At 31.9% G+C, this 11,302-nt stretch overlaps 1 protein-coding gene across 1 annotated transcript in view; it reads right to left on the bottom strand.

Annotated features, from left to right (window-relative positions):
- Window positions 1-342: 342 nt before the first annotated feature.
- The window catches only part of Taz (tafazzin, phospholipid-lysophospholipid transacylase), a 34,682-nt gene continuing 23,722 nt past the window's right edge, over window positions 343-11,302 (bottom strand). The window contains exon 4 of the mRNA XM_081743021.1: window positions 343-11,250. Coding sequence (XP_081599147.1) covers window positions 10,852-11,250 — 399 coding nt within the window. The 3' untranslated portion in view covers window positions 343-10,851. The remainder of the gene's footprint in view (window positions 11,251-11,302) is intronic.

The following is an 11,302-nucleotide window of genomic DNA, read 5'->3' as shown; positions in this document are numbered from 1 at the left end:
CACTTTGATGAAATATTTGTTCGTCTATAATGGGCTTAATACCAATTCGACCCCTTTTTTTTTTTCTGGATGACCCTCGTAGAAGAACTTATTCTTTACTCAATTAAGATGCAAGGAAAATTCCGACATTCCTGGTACATAAAAAAAAGAAATATTCAGAACGCGAAGTTCCTTCTCTGAAGGAGTAAACTGAAAGATATTAGTTATTTTCCTTTGTAACATTTTAATAGGCATACAGCTCCAAATAAGTCAGAGTAAACGAAAATAATGTCGCGTACTCTCAGTATTCTCAAACATGTAAGTAATATTAGGATTTAATAATAATAATAATAGATTCCACCATCTTTTGGAAGTAGTTGTTTACTTGGTAAAGACATTTGGTATCACTGCAAATTTATAAAATGTTAAGTAATAAATACATCGTCACATATCACAAGATCTTAAAAATTACAACGAATACTTTACATAATATGATATTAGGCCTATTAAAAATAGCACTGTCTATGGAATTACGCTGAAATCAGTTTGTTTTTTCCACAGATGAACAAAAAATATACAACATGAAATGAACCACACTTTAAAACAATACTGACAGATGACTGATAAATACACAGTAACATGCGTTGAATTCGTTCCTAAGGCTATTGGCTTTATTTTACTATGTATTTTTCATATCTTTCGAAATACCACACAAATTAAAAATTTTCAACTTTCCGTAGGTACAAATAGGTAAAAATCGAAAATGACGAAGTATTTTGAAGACGTAATTTATTGAGTTTGAAAGTCAAGTGCATCGTCATTATTCCTTGGTGATCTATAATTGACTATTACAGAATATTCAATAATCATCAATTAACTTCTTGAAACTGGTTATCTTACTTCTTTGTATAGGGAGTTTAATGTTTCTTTTAAAAGTATTCAACAATCGTGCCTTCCTTATTTTTAAAATTTTATATTTTTATATATATTATATATACAGGGTGGTAAGAAACTATTTGAACAAATATCGGGAGTTGATTCCAGACACCGAAACCAGCAAAAACGTCCTCTGGAACTTTGCTCAGTGATGGATAGTTTCGGCGACATAAGGTGCCGAAAGCGTGGAAAAATGAAGTTCAGAAGGCTGTAATTCAAAAACAACGCAACACAGAAAGTGCGATTTAGAACATGACACTCGAAGTCATACCTGCTCGATTGAAAAATTATGTTTCAAACCAATGCAAGTTGTCTGTGAGGGGTTCCCTTTAACCTGGCAAGTAGTCCCTACGTTCCTTTGAGGAATCCCTCGCAGACAACTTGGCCGGAGATCGAATTAGGGACCCCACACATCAGAGGTAAGCGCTCTAGCACGGAGCTACCGTGCTCCCACACTAATACCGTGAATGTTTTTTAACTACTGGTGATCACTCACATACGCTCGTTCAAAACTTGGAGTTAAGAGTTATTCATTCATAAATAAAACCAATCTTAGACGCAACTATTTACACATTATATTACCAGGAAAACTAATCCTTCGATTAGGACTTCCAGGGCGCGCACACAAAAAAAGGTCATTGGTTATTTATCTTAACAAGAATGTATTCAGACTTGATCTGTATAAAAGATATAGTACAGTCTCTTAAGTACAATTCAATAATTATAATGCGCCCGTTTAATATTTCTGGCATGTTCCGACATCTTGAGAAGTGGCTTGTATATAATTTTCCACATACTACATGATTAAAAAACAAGTCACTAAGCTACATTTTTATTGACCAATTACGGTATTCTCGTAACTAGTTGTTTCACGAATAAATACCATTATTAACACGAAACTGTCCGCTATTTTCTAGTAATCTAGATTTATTTGGTACTCTGATACAGTTGTGGCAATCATAAAGAATATTGCACATATGTGTGCAATCATAAAGAATCAATCAGTTAAAAGCGTCAATCGAAATTAGAGCTAACATAAGGAAAGTGTATAATTTCTGAAAATCCAATTAAGATCACGAATAATATCTTATCTATCTTCCGACAGAACCAATCATCCATAAAGATTTTTATTTTAAAAATTTTCACTGAACGTTATAAAAATCGTTAAATAAAACACTTTTTTTTTTTTTTTTTTTCAAACTAGCGAACTGCACTTGCAAGAACTAACTGTATTTTCTTCTCCAGTGTTCCATTTTCAATGAATTCAATGACACTTATAAATAATACTCCAGGTAGAAATACCGTAAATCCACATAAAGCAAACTTTAAAAAAATCCCATCAACACGCATTTCCTTACAAATAACTAACAAGAACATAAAGTAATCTTACATTTTTCTCGTATATTATATTTGAAATAAATAAAAATAGCTTTCATCACAATATTAAATAATTTTCATCAACAAAATGAAATTATATTCTGTTATTAACAGTTCTGTACATAAGACCTCACGTAAAAATCACAGAATTTTCAATACTACATCTTGCCTACAAAATATAATTTCATATATCGCTTACAATACTTTGGATAAATCTGTGTTCCGCCTAACTTCTATTTAAGCAAAAGCAATTTCCTCTTTAAAAGCTTTTAAGATCTTATTTTAGTAGATAAATACAAACAATGAATATTTCTGCGATACCATTTCGACCTTAGAAATATTCTTATGGAAAAATTAAAATTACTCAAAATCTGAAAATAAGAGTTCCAAAGTTCTTGAGCATGGAAACATCTTTAACCAAATAATTCATGAAGAAGAAAGTAAATGTATTGCCGAGAAAACAATTTAACTGTGAATTACATTCAAACTTTTCATCTATTTTTCTGGGATATCGTTCAATGACTTCCCAAACAGAGTATGGCTTTCTAGCCTTAAATAAACCAGACGTCTTTAATTAAAGAAAAAAGTTATTGAAATATATTCAGGTATTCAAAATATTATGAACAGAGCGTAATCGTACCACAACACACACTAGTATTTAACAAGAGCAAATAGACAACATTACAATATCGTACCCTGAAATCAATAATTTGCTAGTTCATTTTATTGATAGATTTTCTCCCTTGGCCTCCTGTATAACACATCGACAATATGATCTTAACTACGAAAGGACACACAGCAATAAAAATTAATGCTTTCAGGTAAAAACAAAATCCACTACATATTACAAGTTTCTATTATCTATATCGCTGCAAGTCTAAGAGATAAGGATTATGAACCTCCAACATGGAAGAAATTACACAATATAGTTATTAACACGCATTTTCATGTTTCCTAAGGGAACGTTTGTAAATAATCATCTGCTATACTTCAAATACTTTTTGTTTCTTTCTTTCTTTTCTGAAAATCCTTCAAAGTGTGTATCTTCTATCAAACGTACAAATTAAAGTAATTTAGAGAATAGACTTACAGGTTCGGTGTGTCCCATCAGCAAACTTATAAACACAAATTATTATTTTTTGGTGTACCTTAATAAATAGATAGCAAAACTTACTAATTATGTACAAATCCCGCTCAATAAACCTGTTTCTACTTTCCTTGACATATATCCTTTTTTTTTTTTTTTTTTTTTTTTTTTCATTTTCATTATAAAGGACGAACTTATGGAGTATATTAGCCTCTGATAGATACAGCAGAGCCTCTGATAGATATAGCAGATGATTACTTACAAATATCTGTCCTCAGGAAACGTGGTGGTGAGGATGTAACGTTCTTTAAGTAACTTTCGGGCTATCTAGCAACTAAGTTCAAGTTCAGTTTACAAAACTTAACTCTATAGCCAAATAATAATAACACGTTTCATCAGAACAAAAATAAGAATTCGCTATTAGATTATTCTGTATTAAGCTAATCTACTCACCCTATCCACTTCCCTACAATCTTGCTCTCATCTATGACATGCACACATACGTATCTTCTATTTGATCTATTTCTTCTAATTTGAAACGTCTCTATGTTATTAACCGTACAACATTTAATGACTTACAGCTATTAAGAAGTTGCGGATTGGACAGTTTTCTGAATTAATCAGTTTGTTCATCTACTTCCATATTATTATTATTATTTTACATCTTCGAAAACACTCAACATATCTGGCCAGCTTTCCCATCGACACAATACGACGCGTAGAATTGTGCTTTTCTCGTAACTTTTTCGATATTAGTAAACCAATAACAGGTTTCATGTTGAGTAGCGACTGCATTTTCTGCAATTATTATTATTATTATTATTATTATTATTATTATTATTAATACTCCCTCATCGACTTTTCTAGTATTCGTTGTCATTATGCTTCATTATTTATTAGATAGATTCACCTCTTAATCTTCGAATTGATATTAAATTTTTGTCATGACTTAAGATGATGATCTGGGCAAGAATTAAGACAATCTCATGACGTCATACGCTTCGATGACGAACTGGGCATGAATGAAAGGTCTGAAAAATACTTGACTAGTTTGCTCAGTAGGATTTTGTAGTTACGAGAAAATTACGCAGAAAAGAATGTTATTCTTTGATTTCTGAAATAATAATATGAAAATTAAAAAAGGACCTGAAAGTACCCATTAAATACTTCTAAATCAATACCGAGCGCGGAAGATTATACCGTACTTTCTTTGTCGCTCGAAGCTGTGAGCGTGGCGCATTATTGGTAAGTGCTATAGAAGTAGGCCGAGGGAACAACCTGATTAGAGCTGAGTTGATTTTGAGTTTAACGTCCCTTTCAGCAGCGAGGCTATATGAGACGGGACCTACTGATCAACATGGAATCCGAACCACAAGCTCCCACCGGGAATCGAACCCGGGTCTCCCACGCTACACCCTGATTAGAGTAGCCAAAAGATAACATTATAACTGTAATACATAAATTTGTTTTTGTAAGACTAAAAAATTGATGAATTACTAATCATGAACACGCCTTTTCTTATTCTATTCTATTCTATTGGCAGTTAATCCACACACTGTATAATGACTGCGCTGAAATTATATTCGAAAATAATACACACATCGCAACTGCACTGGAACAGCAACAACACTTGATTCATTAATTCATTTATCGTACTTTGATCAGAAGCTCGGAATGTACCCTCAATATGGCATTCCTAGGCATTAACGTGCAGCACTTATCTATAATAACCAGAGAACTCTCACAGCTAACAGCAAGAAAATGATAATAATAATTGTTATTGTTACTATTCTATTACTATCCTATACGTGTTTGTCTTTTCTAGTTCAGGAGATATATTATTTTAAAATGTTATTAAGGAAAACAGAAATGTTTAAAGCTGTTTTGTTTCAATTGTATTACTTACGGATCCAAACTGAGCTGGGAGTCAACTACCACATCATTTGCCGATACTTATGCGCCGCACTCTTTGCCTCAAGAGTAAAATAGTTCCTGGAATTTGCGAAACACGTCCATTACAGCAAAACACGATAGCCAGCTAGTTAATACATAGTAAAATGCAAAATACTCAAAAGGACTCAATTTATGTTAATCGTTTATAAATAACACTGCATATTTAAAGCCCTTCTCAAAATAGTACTCTGCTACCAGTTAAAAAAAAAATCTATCCACTGTATGGTGTGAAAGTGGGATAGTCTTTATTTCACCTTCGTTAGACTCACAGCATACGTTATATTTTATATATTAGCAATTAAAGAATAAAATTATTGTTAAAGTATTGCCTTTATATAAATATAAAAGTCCGTTTGTACTCTTCTATATAGTTATTCATAGCTTATTAGGTGAAAGTTAATATACGCAAGGCAGTCATCAATACAGTGAAACGTTACATTCATATATATATATATATAGGTTGAACGCTATCGATTCCAAATAAGATTTAACTAGTTTTACTGTATATTAACCTTTGTCCAAAATGTGCATTAGATCAAAAACAATTTCTTCTTTTATTAAAATTCAGCTTACAAAATACAGAGGTGAAGATTAACTCTATTACATATTTAGATTCATAACTGAAATGAACTGATATTATCTTGCTCCAAAGTTTCAGATGTGAACACCCTATGTATATCTATTGCTAGACAATGTGATGAAATTACACTCTGCACACATATTCTAAATAAACACGCTTACAAAGGATGGAATAAACTCACTACACATGGCAGTGCTATCTATCACTATTTATACATATGTATCATAAAAAGATATTTCAATAGTGCTCACTCGAGCTTTATTCGTTAATTTGCTCCTATACTTGTTAACTGCTTGCATCTTAACAATGTTTTTTGAAAAAATGAATATTTGATATATAAATATTTCGTTTTGAATAACTTCACACTCTAATTTTCAGGCAACTGTATTCAAATTAATTTACACATTTCGAGGACATTGGTACAATACACGTTGTATAAAAGGGAAACAAACTTTTTAAGCGACTATACCAGTCATCAATATCCACTCGTACACCTTCTTTTGTTAGTAGCTCTAGAAAAAATGAACTAATTTAAGTATGGTAATGAACTAATTTAAGTATGGTTTTCGGCAACCCTGAAAGATACATCTACCGAAAGAAGTTCTCTACCAAAAAGTACGGTGCATTTCATTCGTTTATTCGCTCAGGTGTTATAAATAAAAGATTATCGCCTGTTCCAGATATAATATATAGTCCTCTTTTCTTTGTTTTAGTATTATAAAGCCTATAACACCTTTCATTAGCAACAAAACTATATGATACGTGCTCCTATCGTATAAGGCTCATAACACGTGTGCCCCTACGAGAAATGGATCCCATTTTTAAGAAGTAAGCATGCTAATCACTGGGCTACCCCGGAACCCACACTTGGGTCTATTTCTTGACATTATTTATTTATTTTACCTATTTAATACAGAATAGAAACAATTTCGACAAGAAATACAGTGGGTCTGCATATTATTTACAACAGGGAAAAAAATCACAAAGGTTTAAATTAGAAAATACAATGAAGGGAGCTTCATTTTTCAGTATGACTTTCTAAGGTTTCTTTTCAGCAGTTTATTCACCTTAAACGCACGAAAGAAAAATCGTTAAGTTATGACTGAATCATCACGAACTAAACAGATATTTTCTATACAAATATTATCTTCACTATAATTTAGAATTTGTACTACCCTATCTCGCACATTCAGAGTCGAAAAAGTTAAATTGAAGCAACAGAACTACAACAAACCAATCGAGACTGTGTGCAACTAATTTATCAGACTACGGTTCGGTGTTCTGAAAAGTACATTTAAAATAAAATTGAATATGACAGGATAAACTAGGAAACAAAAATATGTTATCCTTATATGTGATACGCATCCAACTCTGTATGGTGTATGAAACAGAAGTATTAATTTTCTGTTAATAACTAACTAGTTCATATTAGCTTTGCAATCCTAAATAACTCGAAAACAGATCACTGAAGAAGGCAACGCTTATTTTAGAAAATAATAACTGTGTAACAGTTTCGCCAACTAACTGAATATATTGGCTTCATAAGACACTGTCGGTTGGCGAGACTGTTACACAGTTATTATTATTATTATTATTATTATTATTATTTTAAAATAAACGTCGCTTTGTTCAGTGATTTGTTTTCCAGTTTTAGTTCTCATTAATATCATTACAAATAAAGTAAAATTATAAAACAAGTACAACAGAAACAAAAAATGCAGGAAAATGAAAACTTGTTATATATGTCTACTTTCGCTCAGAAATGTCCATTCTACAGGCAAGTGTGATTTATCATAATCATACAGATTATGATTTGTATTTAATTTAAAAAAAAAAAAAAAAAAATTAAAAAAAGTTCGATCAAAATAAGTTAACTTCTTTAACAGGTATCGATCCCGCGAACCTTTGAGCAGATGAAAAACAAATTCAACCAACTCAATTATCCATAGGAATCTAATATGGAAGTAAAAAAAAAAAAAAAAAAAATATATATATATATATATATACACAAGCGAAACATCTATACATACATATATATACAGAACATACATATGTGCATACAAAAGACATTCTTTGACAACTATGTAATACAATCTATTACTACAATTCATATACGCACTTGGTATATTGACATTTTTATAAGTAGAATAATAAAAAGTAACAATTGTCTAGTTGTATTGGTGTGTGTACGCGTATGATTATTCCATCAAGAAATATTTATTCAAACTCACCCTTTGACATGCTCAAGAACAGGGGCGTCGACTACGATGAGAGGAAAGAATTCTTTAGATCAATACATAAATTTGACATTTTTGCATTTTCCATATTACTTAAGGCTTTTCGTAAGCTCATCCCCATTTTTTTTTTTTTTTTTTTTTTAATTTCAACCAATCAACAAGTTAAGACACTGGAGAACATGGAAAATGAAGAAAGCAAGGTACATTGTATCTGCAAAATGTTAAAATCCTAATAATCGTTCCTAACATCATAAAATGCGCACCTACATGAAATGAAATGAAATTTTAGTTTTACGTCCTACGGTTAAGCCGCCTAGGCTGACGGAGACGGTGATCAAAAATGAATGAAATGGAAGACTAAAGAAAGTGGGAGGAAAAGGAGAACCCCGAGGAAACCCACGCACACGGTGTTTGTCCACTACAAAGTTCACTTGGCGCGAGTTGGGATCGAATCAGGGACCCCATGCACCAAAGGTGGATGCTCTACCACTGAGTCACCGCGACCCCAAATGCGCACGTAAAATTTTGGTCTACGAGGAATGGCTTTGAACACAGCTATTACCGTATACGCCAATATAATGCTGGCATCTCAATTTTTCGGGAAGTACAAAAGGTAAAAATATTGACCCGTGTACTGTTTGCACTAGTATTTCCACATTTTAAATTCTCTATATTACCACTATTTACTGTTTGTGAAATAGGGAATTTCCCAACAATTACTCAAGTAATTGTAATTATTGAAGTAGGAGTACTTCGCAGCTCAAATCTGCGAAGGTAAGTACAGTATATATCCACACTGAATTGAGATATTTCTTGCTTGCTTTCCAAGAACATTTCATTTGCCTCGGACACGGTGCAAGTACCACTGATCCAACTTATGAAATGAAACATTCGTGTAGTGTTTGCATCGTGAAATTTTAGTTGAAATTTTGGGTAAAAATATGCAGACATTTCACGAGCGTATACGGTAGTTTATTTAATAGGATTTTACAAGTACTACTTGACTGACTCTACATTTCTAATATTCTTCATTGTCTTGAAGTGGAGATGAGCTTGTGGGATCAGACTACTAAAAATGATACAAAAGCTAACCTTTTTTTTCTGCCCGTTTTTCGAACGTGAAAAAGAGATAATACAATGTAACTTACCACAATAATAGATAATTTTATTCTACACTCGAAAATACAAATCGAAAGAATTTTCAGTGTTGCCATCTATAGAAATTATAGTGTGACCAGAATATGAATTACCCAAAAATCTAGGTTAAGGGAGCGACCAGAAAAATAAACTCAACGGTAATTGACGGCTTATCATGTTGTCTTGGTTCCATGTTAACTACTTTTAAATAATATTTGTATTTATTTTGTAATAAACAAAGTTATTAAAATTACACTTTCTTTTATTACAAACCTACAAATATATAAAAAGTAGTTAACATGGAACCAAGACAACATGATAAGTCGTCAATTACCGTTGAGTTCATTTTTCTAGTCACTGCCTTAACCTAGATTTTTGGGTAATTCATATTCTGGTCACACTATAATTTCTATGGATGGCAGCACTGAAAATTCTTTCGATTTGTATCTTCGGGTGTAGAATAACATTATCTATCATTGTGGTAAGTTACATTTCATTGTCTCTTTTTACGTACGAAAAACGGGCAAAAGAAAAATGGCTAGCTTTTTTATCGGTTTTTAGTAGTCTGCCCCCTTAACGAAGAGCCATAATCGATTAAGATTTAATGAGATGTCGTTTCTTTTTCTTAAATGGGTAACAAATAAAATATTCCGTCCTGCTCTTGAATCACCGCCTATGCTCAAGAGTTCCATTTGGAGAAAGCGAAAATATACTTTATACAAATGTAATGAAACTAATAAAAAATTAATGTCACACAGTAAACACGATATTCAAATAATTTACTTATATAGTACATACACTTCGTGTACGAAACATTCTCAAAGAATACAGATTAGTTTACATCATTACTATCATGTGAATTACTTTAATATATAATTATCTATATAAATGAGCGTTATATAGTTTACATTAGTTTTCGCAATATTTGAATCACATCAAGGTTTTTTGTTACATAAATGTATTGCACGGTGTACAGTGTAACCTTTTTTTTTTTTCTCGTTAATTCATTATTTTAATCACAATGCACAGAGAAATTATTGAACTAGAAAATAATAATAATATCCCCAATTAAAAATCCTCTACGAAATATACAAACAAAAATATACAAATTGTCATGATATGTGTATATAACAGAAACAACACGCAATGACTAGTTTTTTTTTTTAATTATTATTATTATTTTAGAAAAGACAATATGTAGAAACAGAATCTTACTTCACTTTTGTAAAAATAGTTTATTTTGTAATTGGTACTTTAAAAAAAGGACGTATCCTGTAAAAAATTCGAGTCATTACTTCGAATAAAGTGTGTTAGGTAGTAAAACTTATATTACTACAAGTAGTAACAATAATAACAAATGTAAAATATAACAATTCACTTCAAACAAGGGGGAAAATTCATCTTCTTTACTGCCTGCTTCGTCAGATGAAGCTACAATAGGATTTTCAAAGACATAGACACCAGCCAAAAAAAAAATGCTTCTGATCATCAGAAGCGAAAAATAAACCACCTTGTCACTTGCAAGGTTTGAGTGTAGCTGCTTAAAGACTAAATTTTTACCCTCATCACGACATAAGAGTAAGTGCATGAAGACTCTGTGTCTCTTCTCTCAACACCATAAACTCTTCTTGAATTTTATCCGTTATTATTTTCCGAGCCTGCTTGCCATTGGTGTTCTTGGCTCTTAAGTCGGTGACTAATTCCTTGAAATCGATTGGTTGGCCGAAATTTAGAGTTACTTTCTGACCCATTCGCGGGTAATATGGTGGTTCATTAGGAAGAACTTTGTCCATTCCTTCGTGCCACATTGGTATAACCCATGGAACCTCTATACATTCATAAATGAGCCTTCCAACTCCCCATTTAAGTCTCATGAACTCTTTGGTCATATTTACACGACCTTCAGGGAACATATGAACCCAATGACCTTTGTTCAGCTTATCTATACAGAAATCAACTGCTTCCTGCAAATATAAAATTTAGTTCAAAACAGTTAAATAATAATAATAATAACGT

Source organism: Thermobia domestica, chromosome 16, assembly GCF_964235325.1.
Source record: "Thermobia domestica chromosome 16, izTheDome1.hap1.1, whole genome shotgun sequence".
Classification (NCBI taxonomy): Eukaryota; Metazoa; Arthropoda; class Insecta; order Zygentoma; family Lepismatidae; genus Thermobia; species Thermobia domestica.
Note: the sequence above shows the minus strand (reverse complement) of the source record. Positions and strands in the feature narration are given on the sequence as shown.